This window comes from Cheilinus undulatus, linkage group 12 (genome assembly GCF_018320785.1).
Source record: "Cheilinus undulatus linkage group 12, ASM1832078v1, whole genome shotgun sequence".
Lineage (NCBI taxonomy): Eukaryota > Metazoa > Chordata > Actinopteri > Labriformes > Labridae > Cheilinus > Cheilinus undulatus.
In genome coordinates, this window is record NC_054876.1 from 27,843,118 (window position 1) to 27,861,725 (window position 18,608).

Sequence of the window (18,608 nt, forward strand, 5' to 3'; positions counted from 1 at the left end):
GGTTCATGTGACGGACGTGTCTGTGTTTCAGCTTTAATCAGAGTGGTGAGTCTGACTGAAACAGCACAGACACAGGCAGACACACGTGAGTGAGCTGTGAGCTCAGGCTGAATGAACGTGCTGTATGTTGGCTGCCTGCTAAATCAGACTTTACAAACTTTACCTGTATTCTGACCATCTGCTGTCCTCTACGCTGAACATTTCTTCATTCAACTTTGGTTTCACTACCGCAGCCTCGGCTTTTACCAAGGATTGCATATTGAGGTGAAGAGCACTCACTTCATCCCCAATTCATGCACAATCAATAACTTAACGGAGGAGCGAGTCGCTCTGAGACCAAAAAGGTTCGGGGCTTTAATGAAACATCCGGGGCTTAAGCCCCAGTAGCCACCCCCTAGCTCTGCCGATGCAGGTCATGCCAAAACAACAGAAACAGTTTCAGTTTCCCTCTGATGCCCACTCATCAGCCACAGTCAAATTCTTTGTTGCCTAAGCATACTTTGCCAGTGAAGATGATTCTAATTCAAAATACCAAGAGATATCTGACAATAAAATTCACAGACCAAATATTCAGAGGCCTTCAACTTACACTGATGTACTAAAAAGTGCTTCAGTCCAACCATGTTAGAACATGGGGCCCTGTTTTTATCAGGTTTGATAGCAGTAGTTCATCTTCATTGTGCAGACTAGTAAGGGACTGAGACTATGCTGTTGGCCAGCCCGACATGTTTTATTGCAGGCTGCTTAATAGAGTCTCTGGACTCACTGGTCAGTGATTGGTCCACAATCTCTGTGCAGATTTGTGTTTGATAGAGTAGTTGAGGTTTAAAGTACAGTATGTAGTGCTACACTGATGGACTGTGAGACCCGAAGAAGAGCAAAACAAACAAGAATACCTCCACTCGCGCCAAAAGATCTGATTTGATGAAGGATATCAATCCTTTGGTGCAGCTCTATGCAGGTCCTCCCAGGACAACAAATGATCAATCATTACTCAGCTGTGTTCACAATGAGTAACAATAGAGGTTTTATGAGCTAGTAAGTCAAATACAATTTCCTCCATTTTTCTTTGTAGTAATCTCTGCGGCGTTATTCCTGCTCCACTTGAACATTTTGTTCACAGCATGACGGTGCAGCTCAGTGTTGTCCATGTTACCTAGCAAAGATATCAGAGCTGTCTCGTCACAGTAGTTTGTATAACAAGTGAAAAGCTGGACTGATCTTCCACAGCACCAGGGTTGTGAGTTCATGATGACACATGAGAGGATTAAATTCACCTTGACAAACTGGATTATGCTGGTGTGAAATGAGTCATACAAAATGAGAATTCGGCTGTTACTTAAAACATTTTGGACACCAAAATTAGTTTTGTCATATTGAAAACAGATGGAAAATATAGAAAGAGTGTTCTTGCACGTGTATTTAGCCTGGAAGAGATTATGAACCAGCATGGCAACAGCAATCTCTGTCCCACGTGTAAAAAAAAAAAAAATCAGAGGTAAAGTTTGTGTTTTGCTTTGCTAACAAGATATTTGAGCAGGACTCTTACTAGAGATTTCATAATCACTGAAGTCCAGGCTACTGGTCCCAGGTCTTCATGCTCCTTTTGGAGATTGTAAGTTAATCATTTATGTATGTAACCTGACACAGCAGATAGACTGATTCCAATATACATTACATGGGTTATATTTCACATCTCTGGTAGTAACATGAGCTCGGCAGGCAGGCGCTTTCATAGTTTACAGATGGTGGAGCTTGACAGTGGATTAAAATGTATGCTGAGACTGAAAGGGAGAAGCTCAGAAAAATCTCTGCCAAGAAAATCTTCTAGTTTGGCTTTTTGCTTTGTTTTAATGAGGAAATGTGGCCCAGTTCTGATACAACTGCCGCTATACTATAGCTACCTCCAGGCTAAACTTACACCAGTTGCTATTGGTCTCCAGTACAACAAAACCCTGTCTGTAGCTATCACCTCATTTGTGACCTTTTCAACAAGCTTTAGTTGTGCCAGTTTTGCTTCCTTCAATCTGATTGTCAACTTTATTGCTGTATGTTTAAGTCTCCAGAATATTTTCAAGCAATTTTCCTTGAATGCATGACTTTTTTTATTAGTAAATTCTGATTTATTATTAGGATAGATTTTAGTTTTGTTTACTACAACAGCCAGCTCTACCCAAATGATATAGTAATATGAAATATTGGTCATTTCATCAAGGAATCTGAAAGTTTGGAACAAGCTTTCAGATATTCTCTGATATGTCCACTTTCTCAGCTAATTTATTTTTCTTTATATGCACAAAGTTAGGGCTAGAATTAAAACTGTACATACAAGCTTTTAGTCCACATTTTTCATGTTTATATCATCTATGATGGAATATTCTGCCAATTGATTATAAAAAAAAACAGTTATGATTAATTAAAAGAAAAAGTGAATGATCAATACAATAATGTCATCAATCAGTTCAGCTTGAGAGGCCTGTTAAAATGCATTACTTAGACGACTATATTACCAAATAGATTTTTTTTTTTTCCACTATCGGATTATTGGATCCAAAAACTCATATTTGCTAGTTCTGATTTCATGACGATAATAGCATATATTCCTACTTGTGAAGAGTTCCAATGCTGTTCAGAGGCATGTTGTTTTGAATCATATCCTTATGTCACTGAAAAGAAGCTTCCTCACACACATGCTTGAGTGCTGTGAAATAAAACATGGAAGAAAATTTAACATTTGAAACTTTGAAAGAGGAGCAAGGAAAGCAGGCTGGTGCAGAGAGCAGAGGTACAGGCAGTGTATATGTTTCAGTTTGCCTCTTGGTGGGTGTGGACTAAAGAGAAGCAGCTTTTTCAGATAAAGTTAAACTGTGAATTCACTCCTGACAGACTGAGGAAGAGTGTGAAACAGGCCAAAGGTAGAAGCTATATGTAACCTACGCTGTGGAGTTAATCTACCTGTAATGCAATCCTTCTCATATCGTGGATACATGAGATTATTCCTGATTAATTGATTAAAAAGCTGTTTAATTCTATTAATTTTTTATATTCAACGTACAGTACTAACTTTTATTTGTTTATTTATTTATTCCAGTTTGACCTGGTGTGCAGTGAGCAGTGGAAGCAGCCCTTCACCTCCACAGTTTTCTTTATTGGAGTTCTTCTTGGATCCTTCTTCTCAGGACAGCTGGCAGACAGGTACTAAAAACAGCTCCCTGGTAGCTTGAAAATACTCTGTCCCTCTAAGGCTCCGGTAACTTTTTAAAAAAGGCATTTTTTTTTAAAATGAGGTTGTTATGAAGATAATGACTACTTGCTGTGCTTACAAGTGTTGCTGTATGAGTTACATAACACTGAGCTTCTCTAGAATTGGAAGAAAAAAATAGATGTAAGCTTTAATAACAATGCTGTTGGGCCCACTGAAATTAAGTTAAACAGAATTGAACTCATAATAAGTTACTGAAATGTTGAGTATAAATTTGAGGTTACATATCTATAGTTTTTGCTATTTCATACTCCTACTTCAAACCCTGTCAGAGGCATATGGGGAAAGTTTCATCATGTCTGCTTTTATCAAACAGCTGTATTGACTTCCTGCTTTAACATATGATCAACTGATGCACCAAATATGTGTCACTATACTGTAAATTAAAGGTGTTGCATGTTTGCACAGGTTTTTGCAGTAAATGTGGCATTGCTCAGACTGTTCTCATGTTGAAGGTCTGGAAACCTTGCCAGGATTTAGAGTGATCAAGTTGTAAATTTGTTCCGCAACAAAAGATTTAAGAATGACGTGTTCAGACAAGCTGTGCTGTGAAAACTCAGATAAGGTGATAGTGGATGTGGAAAGCTGACATGCCTAAATTTAAATAAAGTTCAAATAAGTTTAACTTGAAGAAGCTAAATTAAATCTTTTCCTTACATTTTTATACGTCTGTGCTAAAATCTGAAACATAATTTCCATTTAGAGCCCTTGATGTGAGAAAAGTTATAAAAGTTGAAGTTTACATAGTTTAAGTTTACACTGTTTGTGGCAGACCCAAGAACTAGTTCTCCTACTCCTGAGGTGTAGAAGGAAACATTTGTTTATGAAGTTAGCCATGTTTTCTTTCTTGTTATGACTTGTTTTTTATTAAATTCTCAATAGATGTGGAAGGAAACCTGTGCTTTTTGCAACCATGGCAGTTCAGACGCTGTTCACCTTCATTCAGATCTTCTCCGTCTCGTGGACAATGTTCACTGTCCTCCTCTTCTTCAACGGTTTGGGGCAGATGTCTAACTTTATAGGAGCTTTAGTCCTGGGTACATATGAAAATCACATTCTAAAAATACTACACTAACAAATCCCTCATTTATCAGATTTGGATTGAAATGATATTTTGAAAAATAGATTGTTTTCCCTCATTCACTAAATGTTCAACACAATGGATTCTTCATCTTTGCCTACAGGTGCTGAGACTTTGATTGGCAATGTGCGAGTCCTTTACTCATCTTTAGGCACATGTTTGGGCTTTGCCATTGGCTACATGATGCTGCCTCTCTTTGCTTACTTTCTGAGGGATTGGAAGTCTCTTTTAGTGGCACTGACTGTGCCAAGCCTGGCCTACCTCCCCCTCTGGTGGTAAGATATGCTTATTACAAGGATCTAGCTTCAAGTAAAAAGAAGGCAGAGCTGAGAAATCAACACAGCAATTATTTTAACCCTTTCTGATGGAGTTTAGGCATAAAAAAGCAAGATGAGATAAATGTCAAACAGAAGTATTCAGAAGAGAACAAATACTCTAGTTACTGCAGACTGATCAACCTTTCCATCTGTCTCTCTGTCCTGTAATGAGGCAGGTTCATCCCAGAATCTCCTCGATGGCTGCTTTCTCAGGGAAGAGTGGAGGAGGCCGAGGCCATAGTAAAAAGGGCTGCTAGGTGGAACAAAGTTCAGGCTCCGAGGGTGATTTTTGAAGGTTATAGTGTAAGTGTTGAAAATTTAAGGTATAATCAAAAGACCTTGAAAATTTTAAAGAAACACTCAATGCTACCTTTTAGAAATATTTAAAGAATGTAGAAAACAAAACACCTTAACATGAAATAAAGATCAAAAACTAGAACAATGAAGCTCCCTGATAGTTCTTGTTAAAAAATGAAATACAACTAAATGACTGAAAGAAACAGCAACTTATTGTAGTTTTACTGTCAATGTGTCTTGATTTATTTCTGCCATCTGACTTCATTTTTTTTTTAAATCAGCATTTTGAGAGAAGAAATTTATGAAATGATGATGATGAAAACATTAGAATTTGGTAGAAAGAATTTTATTTTTATCTAAGAATCTAACAATTCCTGGCATCTTGCAAGCTAAATATACAGTGCCTATAAAAAGTATTTACCTCCTTGGATGTTTAACCCTTTAATTGATTTTATGAGTCAATCATAGTCTAGTTATTGTGGCTTTTAAGACAAAAAATACTAAAAACCTGTCTTTAAAATTTAAGGGAAAACGTTTCCACAAAGTAATGCCAAATAAATAAAATATTTAATGTAGAGTTAGTGAAGGCATAAAAATTCATCCGCATAAGTCAGTTAGTAGATTTAACTTGGTTTAACTTGGTGCACTGTGTTCCAGATTTAATCTGAGTTTTCTTCAAGAGTAATTTCTCTTTGTCACTCAGTTTGTGAGGACGGCCTGATCTAGGCAGATATACACGTGACCTATGTCTTTCTTTCTTAATGATGGATTTAACTGAACTCTGGGGGATGTTCCATGCCTGGGAAATTATTTTGTTTCCATCCCTTGACTTATTCTTTTCAGTGACCTTTTCTCTGAGTTGTTTGGAGTGTTCTTTTGTCTTCATGGTGACATGGTAGCCAAGAATACTGATTAACCAGTAACTGGACCTTCCAGACACAGGTGTCTTTATACTACAGCTACTTGAAACACATTCACTGTATTTAGCTAAGAGTGAATATTTATGCAGTCACTTCTTTACCATTACATATTTTTAATTGACCTTACTTTGCAGAAATCTGTTTTCACTTTGACATCAAAGCGAATTTTTTTGTCCAAAAAAAGCCATGATTGACAATGATTGATTTATAAAATCAATAAAATGGTAAAAACATCCAAAGGAGTGAATACTTTTAAAGGCACTGTATACTTACATTATGCATTGAAGAAAACGAACCAAAGCAGATGATGATTTTGTATCTTTTAGGTTAAAAAGACCAAAGAAACCCCTAAACAAAGCTACAATGTGCTGGACTTGCTCAGTAAAACTGAATTCAGAGTACTGACTCTCATTCTTTGCTTGGCGTCGTAAGTACAACATTTCAGCACCCATTGTTTCATAGTGATCCAGTGGGAAAGAAGAGATGAGCGTCATCAACCTTGCAACAAACCCAAACCTGGTCACTTTATTTGGCACACTGTTTCAACTGCTCATTAACACAAACATCTAATCAGCCAATCATTTGTCAGCAACCAATGTATTAAGGCATGTAGAGATGGTCAAGACAGTCTTTTAAAGTTCACCGTGGTTGTTGGTGCCAAGTGGGCTGGTCTGAGTATTTTAGAATCTGATTACTTCCAGAAATTAAATATATACTCCAAAATGAAGGCTTGAAGCTGTAAATGTACCCATGTGTCACATATCAACACATGTTAATGGGGGAGGTTCCTCTGGAGGCGATTTTACATGAGACCCTTCAAAGAGTACATGGGTGTTTGTTTGAAACATAAGGTTTGTCACATCAGAGAAAATCCAGAAAGAGTCCAGAAAATCTTATGGGTATTCCGGTGCTCAGTATGCATTTATGCCTAAGTTAATGTTTAAATCAACTTATCATTCTCTTCACATAGACACGTTTTATTAGTGTGAAGCCCTTAGCTTAGTGAATGTGTAATCAGATCTCAGATTTCCATGCAAACATCTCTACTTTGTGTCATCTTCTCCTTCAGATTTTCTATGATTCTTGGATACTATGGCTTGTCCTTCAACACATCCCAGCTCCATGCAGACCCCTACATCAGTTGTTTTATCTCTGCAGCTGTTGAGGTTCCAGCTTATATTTCTAGCTGGTTGGCTCTGTTGTACCTCCCACGACGAGTGTCTGTCATCTCTTCCTTGATGCTTGAAGCAGTGCCACTTTACCTCATTCAGCTTGTGCCTGAAAGTAAGCAACAGAGCGCGTTCAGTTTTCCCTGCTGGAAATTACCCACCAGTTCAGATTTTAACTGGTTTGTTACCTTAGAGAGGGGAAGGGGTCCTCATATAGAACAGGGAGAGAGGTTCACTGAGACATCAGAATTAAATGTTGACATTTGTCAGTGACAGTGCAGATAAAAGTATTCACTCCCTTGGATGTTTTACCCTTTTATTGATTTTATAAATCAGTCATGGTCAATTTAACTTGGGTTTTTGACACAAAATGAAATAAAACAAAGTCTTTAATATCAAAGTGAAAACAGATTTCTAAAAAATTATTTTATTAAACAACCCTTCAAAGTGACTGACCTTATTTAACAGACGTCCGGCCAATTGTTTCCAGTAGTTTCACAACTAGTGAGATGGGGATCACCTTAGTGCAGTGCAAGCATGATGGAGACCTATCCACTCAGACTCAGTGCTGTGATTTCAGCCAGTGGTGCATCTACTAAAAACTTACTTGAAAGGGGATGAATATTTATGCAAACACTTATCTTACATTACATATTTTCTATTTGATTGACATTACTTTGTGCAAATCTGTTTTCAAATTGACATTTAACCCCCGGGACTGCTCAAATATTCTTAGTGCAAGCTAGTGGTCTTTCATTTTAAAATTCAGAGGGATCACTAAAACAAAACAAAAAAATCATACAGCACTTGTATAAAACATATGTTTTGTTGGCAAACCACTAACTATTAAAGTCACATCACATGAACTTGTATATCATAAATCATTACCTATCAGTGGATTGCTAGGAGTACTTACACTGCCTGCTTTTTCTATCTTAGGAGTAAGTTTTACTCTGTACTTTTGTACGCTTATGTTATTTTAATAATAGCTTAAGAGAAAACGACTTTATACAGTGGAGTCAGGGGTAAGAAAATTCTTAGCGAAAAAAATGTTTGTTGATTAAAGCACTACAGACTCATCTGTTAACACAAGAACTTTAATTTTCAGGTTTTCCAAATCTGTCTCTTGCACTAGAGATGTTTGGTAAATATGCAATCACCACTGGATCCTCCCTGATGTTTGCCTACTCTGCTGAGCTCTACCCTACAGTGATCAGGAACACAGGAACAGGGACATGCATCACAGTTTCCAGATTAGGCAGCTGCATGGCACCAGCGTTGCTACAGCTGGGTGAGTATTATGACTCTCTAGATAATAACTATCAAACAAAATGGCTTATGGAGTGAACCTCTAGTGACAGGCCCTGGCATTTTGCTCTGGTGATCTTTTTAGTTGCTAAAGGTCGGCAAAGTTCCCAACTGAAGAGATAGATGTATTGGATTTAACAGAGACACTCATAAAAAATATTGACTGCAGCTGCATTTGTGAACAGAACTGTCAATCATAGTGTTATTATGTTGATACATACATTTATATTCTTCTACTTCACCCTATAAGAGCAACTGTAATGGCCATGATTTCTCTCTTGGATGGATAAAGCTTTGCTAATTATAGTACCTCTTTTTATAGCATCAAATTATTAATTTAAACAAAGTTTGAAGAAAACTGAACACTCAGCCGTAAATCCCCATTAAAAGAACTAATTACAAAAAGTGTTCATATTTTCATATTGTTATCAGTGTCCCATTTGTTAACATGGAGGAGTAGGATTTTTTTTTTACCTGTAATTTGGACAGTTATTGTGTGCTTCAAATGTTTTATCTTCCCTTATGTTATCAGTTTTTATACAGTATATGTAAAATAAATACATAAATTACCTTAATCTTCCCTCCTTAATCTCTTCTCCTATTAAAGGTACATACTTTCAGTACCTTCCTTACATCGTGTTGGGAACTCTGGCTACTGTGTCTGCCTTTTTGGCTTTCTTCCTGCCGGAGAGTTTTGGAAAACCTCTCCCTGAAACAATTGAGCAGATGGAGCGAAGAAAAAGGTAGGCTGCTCTGGAAATGAAACTGTTTCGATAAAGACTCCACTTATAAGCATACATTTTATATTCAACATTTTATGTAATAAATCATAATACAGTGTATTTAGAAATATTCAGACCCATTTAACTTTTTTCAGTTTTATGTCACAACCTGCTGCTACAGTGGAAAAAAAATTATTCCCATTAATCTGCACACAGTACCACACAAGGACAAAGTGAAAACTGAATGAAATGTTTGCAGATTTCTAAAAATAAAAGAATGAAATATCATATTTACATACATATTCAGACCCCCTGCTGAAAACACTTGAAATTTAGGTTCCTCCCGTTTTTCTTGATCGATGCTGAAATGTTTCTACATCTCAATTGAAGTCCATCTGTGGTCAACCAAACTGATTGTACATGATTGGAAAGGCACACACCTCTCTCTACAAGGCCTCACGGCTGATAATGCATATTAAAAAAAAATCCAAGCCATGAGGTCAAAGGAACTATCTTCAGAGCTCAGAGACAGGATTACTGCATGGGACAGATCTGGGGAAGGCTACAAAAAACACAAGCACAATCTGCTGTTTATTAGCTGTTTGTTCCTCTGTTAAAATGCTGACACACTGTATGAGTACAGGTGTTAGAGACAAGGAAACAGTGGAGGAATATGGGTTGAATTTACATTGTCAAAATGCAAGTAATTTCTGAACATGATTTATTGGTAAGTAGAGTGTGAAAAGTGGATGTTTGTGAGTACAATGTTAAACTTTAAATCAGCAGCAGTAAAGGTCCTGAATTTGGTGGTTTTTAATCTATTTTAAGGAGTTTTAACATGTCTATGAAATAGTCTCAGTTTAATATAGATGCCGTTACATGACCCAATATAATCACACTATCAGTGAGAAGGCTCTGTCCATACATTTGGTCTTAGGGTAAATAGAGCAAGCAGATCAAAGGCAATAAAGTGAGTACTTTGAGAATGAGATTACTTAAAGCACTTAAACCTCAAGGGCGACCGGAGTGATACATTGACAGGTTTAACAGCTCTTTGAACCTTTTACATGTAAGTGTTTATCATGCTCAGCAGTGATTTGATGATAAGATTTGTTCTCTGCTGCTTGGGAGCAAATTTGTTTGCAGATTGAAGAATTAAGGTTTAAAGAAGCACTGCAGATTACAGGTATATTACTGTAGCTAGTCATGGCACTGTTTTCAAACAGGGGCTCCTTTGAATCCAAGGCCTAATCTGTGCAATCCTGACTTTCAATAAAACATGTCAATAGATGGTCTAACATGATCTGAAAACATTATACTTGCTGGTGTAGTGGAAGCAGCTACTTCGTTAGTGAATTCAACATCTTCAAAGAAATGTGAGGACAATAAACAACATTTATGTTTTTTTCTCTTTCCCTTGTAATAACAGAATGAAGTGTCCATGCATCCCTGGAAACAAAGCCCCAAGAACACTGGTACCCCTGGACGATCCACGTCCAGGGGTACCAGTGTGATGTGTGATGTATAGTTTGGCTTTTTTGGATACACCATCACTTCCTTTTCAAAGGCATCTGCATCATTTTTTTGTCTTTTTTTCTTATTCTTTCTGTAATATAGTAATTGTTAATAAATGACTAGAAAAGTCTGCTGTTTTTGGCACGGATATGAAATAAGGCGTGTCTGATGTGAAGAAAAGAAACAGAGTCAGCAACCACAGAGGAGAACACATATAGAATTACACAATGAAGGATTATGATGAAACCACAGCGTTCCTGGGTCAGTGGGGATGCTTCCAACGGGTTGTCTTCTTTGTGCTTGTTGCTAGCATCATACCCAATGGATTTGGGGCTTTTTCTGTTGTCTTTCTTGCTGACGTTCCCAGTCACCACTGCCTGGTGCCAGATGAAAATCTTACCAAAGGCTGGCTTGATGCCATTATCCCTGTCGAGGTAAGAAATGAACCTTTGTCAATGAGCACAGCCCTTTGGTCTGGTGCCGTTCTAATGTTCATATTCTGTAGTGACAAACTCCAAATTAGAGACTAGCTCAAATATAGACTTATTGTTATTGTTCTTCAGGTATTATATTTATTTCCTTTGTAGAACAGTAATACTTTTATGATACCTGTTCAAGTTTCCCTACTCTGCTGTAAACTTAAAGGAACGCATGTAGCCCAACTGTAGCTCCATTACATGGGTTTTATACTGAATAGGTCATTTTCCTGACTAATAAAGTTTGTTTTTCTGTGACCATGAGTTGGTAGATGGGAAACAGGAGCGGAGCCATTGCAGCAGATACCGGCTGGATTTGGTTAAAAATTTCTCTGCTCAGGGTTTAATTCCTGGCAGGGATGTTAACCTTAGTCAGCTGGAGCAGGAGGGCTGTGTAGACGGGTGGAGCTATAGTAAAGATATCTATGAGTCCACTGTTGTCTCAGAGGTGAGTGTATATGACTACTTCCGTGTTTTTTTCTTAGTGTAGTTTAAACAATGGTCTCCAAGTAAAAGAAATTAAAGCTTTATGTTTTAATCCTGGCCTGTGTAAAACTTTGTGTTTGTTTCTTGAAAAAATGTTGAAAATCTGGGCTGAAATTGGTCTTTTAACTTTAAATAGGATAAAGTCAAATAAAAGGTAAATAGAATGATAAAGGAGCTGCTTTTACACAAAACCAAACAGTACAGGACAACAATTTCACAAGTAATTGTCTAAATATTTATGCATGAATTTCCAGTTTGATTTGGTGTGCAGTGAGCAGTGGAAGCAGCCGTTCATCTCTACCATCATCTTCCTGGGAGTTCTTATTGGATCATTCATCTCAGGACAACTCTCAGACATGTAAAGCTTTACTGGTGCAATGTCATCTTTTTAAATGCTCAAATCAAAAGTGGGATCTTCTATTCTATGTTCTTGGCAGATTTTAAATTTTATCTTATTTGTTCTTCTGTGACTTTTTTCCTTGATTCTAGGTTTGGGAGAAAACCTGTTCTCTTTGCAACCATGGCACTTCAGGCTGTCTTTACATTTGTTCAAATCTTCTCCCCATCTTGGGAAGTTCTGTGCGTCCTCACCTGCATTGGTGGAATGGGACAAATCTCCAACTATGTGTCTGGATTTGTGCTCGGTAAATGTCTTATAGTCATGTTCCAATAAATGACACTTAAAAATACTGAGGAATTTTGCACACAAGTCTTGTTTCTTTCAGTGTATTTACAACTTCTCCCAGCCACCTCTAAAATTAATTTCTCTGTACGCAGGGACTGAAATTTTGACTGGCAATGTGAGGGTGTTATTTTCATCAATGGGTGTATGCCTGGGCTTTGCTTGTGGCTACATGATGCTGCCACTCTTTGCTTATTATTTAAGGAACTGGAAATCTCTCCTGTTGGCTTTGTCTGTGCCTGGACTGGCTTACCTCCCTCTCTGGTGGTAGGTTGTTCTCTTATTCACGAATTATCAAACTTTATTTATGGTAAATGTTGGTATGTTCTTGAAACACATTTTTGTGACCATGGCAGGATCATCCCAGAGTCTCCCAGATGGCTGCTCAGTCAGGGGAGAGTGGAGGAGGCTGAGGCCATAGTGAGAAAGGCTGCTAGGTGGAACAAAGTTCAGGCTCCACTGGTCATTTTTGAGGAAAGTAGCGCACTTTTAAGTTTAATTTGATTTTAATAATTTCGTCATGTACCTGAACATTAACATTGTTTGTACAGTTCACCAAGAAGGTCAGTTTGAGGGTCTCGGGGTGACTGGCTAACAAGCTCTAATAAAGTGAGACCGAGATTTTGTATCTTGCAGGCTGATGGGATAATGACACTCCTGGAGGAACATCACAACATTTTTAGTCTGCTGAAGACAAAAAACATCAGAAACATAACTGTGATTCTGTGCTTACTGTGGTAAGGACCTAGTAACGGCTCTTCAGTCACCAAATCAGTACAGTGAGAGAGTTTTAGGCTTTAATGGAAGTTGTTTAATTAGTCTCTATGTAAAAGTTAAATACGTACTTTTTCTAATATGTAAATGTATTTATCTCCCCAGGTTCTCCTTGAGTACTGGATACTGTGGCCTGTCCCTCAACACATCCCGACTTCATGCTGACCCCTTTCTCAGCTGCTTCATTTCAGCCATTGTAGAGGTTCCAGCTTACATTTCCAGCTGGTTTGCACTACGATACATTCCTCGACGAGTATCTACCATCTGCATCTTGCTCTTTGGGGGAGTCTCACTGTGCCTGATTCAGCTGATACCAGAAAGTAAGCAGTGTTATGTTACATCAAGATACTGTACATTTCTACATAAACACCCCAAAACTAATAAAGATTTATCCGAGTTTTCACAATAAGTCATCTCTTAATTTTCAGGTTTACTTAGTCTGTCTGTTGCACTGGAGATGCTGGGAAAATTTAGTATTACCAGTGGTACATCCCTGATGTATGTCTACACAGCAGAGCTTTACCCAACAGTGATCAGAAACACAGCGACTGGAACATGTAGTACTGTTGCTAGAGTTGGCAGCTGTATTGCACCTTTTCTTTTACAGCTGAGTAAGTAAACCAACTTCTATTTGTCCAGCCCCAAAGCATCTTTTGTCTCTACTCAGGCCTCTGTCATTTTATTTCTCCTTACTCTTTGTACAGGTGTATACTTTAAGTATCTTCCATATATATTGTTGGGGACTCTGTGTGCTGTGTCTGCCTTTGCTGCCCTCTTCCTGCCAGAGAGCTTTAAACTACCCCTCCCTGAAACGATTGAACAGATGCACAAGAGAAAACGGTGGGTAACATGAGGAATATGTTGAAAAACTTTCCCTGAAGTTTCATTTTTTAAACTGTCTGGGTTTTTGCAAATTAAGACAGGGAAGAAATCATTTTTACTCTGCACTCTGTAAATCATGATGGTTTAAAAAGCCGAAAATTAACCCTCTGGTATCCCTACAAATTGCTGCCTCCTTTTCCTCCTAGTGTGCAAAATATACACAGGGGTTATTAATATGAGTTTATTTTTATTTGTTTAATTTTTTTCCTTGTTTCATCAACTTGTGCCGTTAACAAAAATACTAAATACTCAATAATTGTCATATCTTTTAACCCTTTAACTGCCATGTTTCTAATGTAAACAAACAAAAGTCTTTGATAAAACAAACACAAATCGATTTTTTTCAAGATAACACACTGAAAGTGAATAACTTATTTATGGATGATTGCAGACATTGCATATGTTATTGATTAGTAGCAACATTGGTTAAAATGCATTATTAGTTTTTTTGTGATCAGTTATCCTAAAATACTCACGTTTTTCACCCCTCTGCGCAAAAAATGCACACCTTTTAATCATGTTACAAATATACATTTAAAAATTGTTTTACTGTTATTGAATTATATTTTTCTCATTTAAGGTCAGCCCTAACCATAAATGTCAAACACTCATTCATTTCAATTTTTTTAACCCTTTAAATGCCATGTTTCATTAATGATGTCACTGTATTTTTAGATGCAAAATACACAAAAAAATGATTTTTTTGCAAGTTACTACATGAAAATTAGATAACTTATTTTTTGATTATTGCAGCCTGGCATATGTCATTGATTAGTAGCAACAGTGGTTAAAATGCATTATTAGGTTTTTTGTGATCAGTTATTCTAAAATACTCACGCTTTTCACCCTGCTGTGCAAACAAATGCACACCTTTTAATCATGTTATAAATATCATACATTTCAAAACTGTTTTACTGTTATTGAATTATATTTTTCTCATTTAAGGTCAGCCCTAACCATAAATGTCAAACACTCATTCATTTTAATTTTTTAACCCTTTAAATGCCATGTTTCATTGATGATGTCACTGCATTTTTAGATGCAAAATACACAAAAAAATGATTTTTTTGCAAGTTACTACATGAAAATTAGATAACTTATTTTTTGATTATTGCAGCCTGGCATATGTCATTGATTAGTAGCAACAGTGGTTAAAATGCATTATTAGGTTTTTTGTGATCAGTTATTCTAAAATACTCACGCTTTTCACCCTGCTGTGCAAACAAATGCACACCTTTTAATCATGTTATAAATATCATACATTTCAAAACTGTTTTACTGTTATTGAATTATATTTTTCTCATTTAAGGTCAGCCCTAACCATAAATGTCAAACACTCATTCATTTTAATTTTTTAACCCTTTAAATGCCATGTTTCATTGATGATGTCACTGCATTTTTAGATGCAAAATACACAAAAAAATGATTTTTTTGCAAGTTACTACATGAAAATTAGATAACTTATTTTTTGATTATTGCAGCCTGGCATATGTCATTGATTAGTAGCAACAGTGGTTAAAATGCATTATTAGGTTTTTTGTGATCAGTTATTCTAAAATACTCACGCTTTTCACCCTGCTGTGCAAACAAATGCACACCTTTTAATCATGTTATAAATATCATACATTTCAAAACTGTTTTACTGTTATTGAATTATATTTTTCTCATTTAAGGTCAGCCCTAACCATAAATGTCAAACACTCATTCATTTTAATTTTTTAACCCTTTAAATGCCATGTTTCATTGATGATGTCACTGCATTTTTAGATGCAAAATACACAAAAAATGACTTTTTGCAGGTTACCACATGAAAACTAGATAACCTAATTTTTTTTATTATTGCAGAGACACACTCACAGACTCACACACTGATCTGCACATGAACAAAACCTCAGAGAGTTAGTGAGAAGGGGAGCAAAGGGCAGTATAACACTGAAATCTGGTGGAAAAACATGTATTTCCTGCCCTTGTCCATATGGTAAAAGTGACGTCACAGGGTAAAAAAAATTATCCAGGTGCAAATGTAAAGCCCCAACTCTCAAATGAAGCCCAGAAACCAGAAAATGCATGATTCATGCCTTTATGGCATATAGATCAAAAGAAGTGGTTTGAATGGGTTTCAATGTGCATTTTTTGCACACCAGGGATATAAACGCTATAAAAAAGGTTTACTTTATTTATGTTGTGGCTGGGACAGAATTTTGAAAATTGTGCAAAAATGAACAAAAAATACAATACATGATAATATTAATTGTGAAAGAGGACAAAGTTTTTTGAAAAAATATCAACTAAGTATGCATTTTTGGCACAGAGGGTACCAGAGGGTTAACCAGATACCACAACACAGACTAAACAAGTTCAGGTTAATTTTAAGAGCCTGTGTTATTATTGTTGCTATTATGATTAAGAAAGCATTCAAACCATTTCCAAGTTTATGTTCAGAACAAGCTTATTATAGTTAACTAAAACTAAAGAACTAAAATTAAAAGGTAAACATAATTGTAGTTAACTGAAACTAAATAAAGACTGAGCTTTATAAGAAAAATGAAAACTAACTAGAATAAAATGCTGTGCTGACAATACTAACCAAAATGAAATAAAATTAAAGACAAAATCTCCTTAGTTTAGTCTTTGGCAGCAGAAGACTGTCTGACATAAACACCCAGGACCCAGGAGAGAGTAAAGTGACCTGATTTGATTGCAGAAGACTTCACGTAATGGAAATTGTAGGTCTTGAGTTGTATACAAACATAAAGATTGAATAAATAAAATAAAAAGTGAAGAGCCTTTTTGGGTCTGACCCTTGACAGGTGTCAGAAAAACTAACACTAAAACTAATAAAAACTAAACTAAAATGAAGTGTTTTTTCAAAATTAAAACTAAACAAACTAAGAAACCTGCAGGAAAAAAAATTACTAAAAACTAAACTGAAATCTATAAACAAAAGGTTAAAACTACACAAAAATAAAAACTAATGAGAAATCCCAAACCATTATAACCTCAGTTCAGAATCCTTTTCGATTAATGAAGTGACCCCCCAATCAATACATTGTAGTCAGTTATATCTTTTTTATCATCATACTGCCAGTGTGGATTAATTAGAAGAAAAAATGAATATGATGGGATAAACAGTGGATTCAGAAAGTATTCAGACCCGTTTCACTTTTATTAATTCTGTTGTTTTGCACAATTTTTTGTAGCCTTCTCCAGATCTGTGCCTTGCAACAATCCTGTCTCTGATTTCCGTGGGCAGTTCCTTCATCAGAGAGGCGTGAGCCTTTATAAATTATGTCCAATACATTCAATCTAGCACAGGTGGACTCCAATCAAGGTGTAGAAACACTGCAGGAACGATTGAGAGAAATGGGAGGCACCTGAGCTCAGATTCAAGTGGTTTTGCAAATGGTCTGAATACTCCCGTCAAGTCAATGTGATTTCAGTTTATTTTGAATACATTTGTAAAAATTTCTAAAATTCTGTTTTCACTTTGTCATTATGGGGAACTCAATGTAGATTGATGAGAATATGTATATTTTTTCGACTAACATCAGGCTGCTGCATAAAAAAAAAATGGAAAAAGGAGGCAGTCTGAATACTTTCTGGATTCAGTGTAACCTACCTTAACATGATAATACATATTTTAGAAAAGGTAAGTCAAAGTATCGTGCTAGTCTTTAAATCATGACTTAAAATCCCATAAAAAAGTAAATTAAGAATAAATTAGTTTCATCAGCCTAGAAAATATGTATTTTAAACTTTTGCAACTTTGTGTGGTACCTAATTAAGAATAAGTTGTTTTGAATTTTTCACTTCATTGATATTTTGTCACTTTTCAAGTTAATTTCCTTCATTATAAAGTAATCCCAAGTTCATATACAGTAACTATAAATTGCCCAGTGTTGTCACACTTACCACTGATCACATCTTATAAAAACTGATATATTGTACTGCTTTTAAGTCCTAGCTGACTCTGATTTGTGAGACAATAAAAGACAACAAAAATGTCACAAGTATTCCTTTATTACAGGCATAAACAGTGTCTCCTTGTCATTCTTATAATCTCAATCATAAATTGATTCTTAAATTGGTAGCAGTGGGGGAAAAATATTTTTAAAAATGCAATTTATTTCAGTTTTCCTCTTTTAAATGTTTTTCCTTTTTCTCCTCAAACAGCTTGAAATGGCCACTCATCGCTATGAAACAACAATCAAAACCTGGGGTACTTTCTGAAACTAAACTTTGATTGTCTAAGATGTTCCAAAATAACTGGAATATGTTGTAATTATTTTGAAAATGTAATATGATCAAACAGACATGCAATGAAAGATTGACATGGATATGTATTTCAACAGTCGACCATTTAGGAGTTGATTAAATGTGCTTAAATTCTCTGTGTGGCTTCATGAATCAGCAATGTATACAAAATAATAACAATACACTTTAAAACATTTAAGAAAATGTGTAGTGAAAAATGCAGTTGTATTTTTTTTTAAGGAAAATGCATCATTCATTAAAGTATCATCAGTAAAATTGCATTGATAAGTATAAGACTATCATTTGTCACACTGTTCCTTTCACAGTGTTAACAAAATAAGAAAACTCCTGATGAGTTATTTGAAGGCACCATTGCATTGTTTGAATTAATGTTAAGTTTCTTTGTCCTGTCTAAGTTGCATCATTTCACAAATCCAGTGACAAGATGGACAGATTTGTGATT

At 36.1% G+C, this 18,608-nt stretch overlaps 2 protein-coding genes across 2 annotated transcripts; both read left to right on the forward strand.

Annotated features, from left to right (window-relative positions):
- Nucleotides 1–1,124: 1,124 nt before the first annotated feature.
- LOC121519240 (solute carrier family 22 member 5-like) lies at nucleotides 1,125–9,101 on the forward strand. Its single transcript, XM_041802080.1, has 9 exons — nucleotides 1,125–1,130; nucleotides 3,092–3,195; nucleotides 4,145–4,299; nucleotides 4,447–4,618; nucleotides 4,837–4,969; nucleotides 6,213–6,304; nucleotides 6,947–7,161; nucleotides 8,155–8,337; nucleotides 8,962–9,101. Exons 1-9 carry the CDS (start codon nucleotides 1,125–1,127, stop codon nucleotides 9,099–9,101), a joined length of 1,200 nt encoding a protein of 399 aa, XP_041658014.1.
- A 1,717-nt stretch (nucleotides 9,102–10,818) lies between these two features.
- Nucleotides 10,819–18,162, forward strand: LOC121518861 (solute carrier family 22 member 5-like). Its single transcript, XM_041801528.1, has 11 exons — nucleotides 10,819–11,025; nucleotides 11,333–11,515; nucleotides 11,808–11,911; nucleotides 12,043–12,197; nucleotides 12,331–12,502; nucleotides 12,592–12,718; nucleotides 12,872–12,972; nucleotides 13,115–13,329; nucleotides 13,438–13,620; nucleotides 13,714–13,849; nucleotides 18,065–18,162. The coding sequence occupies exons 1-11, from the start codon at nucleotides 10,819–10,821 to the stop codon at nucleotides 18,132–18,134; spliced, it is 1,653 nt and encodes a 550-aa protein (XP_041657462.1). The 3' UTR covers nucleotides 18,135–18,162.
- Nucleotides 18,163–18,608: the final 446 nt, after the last annotated feature.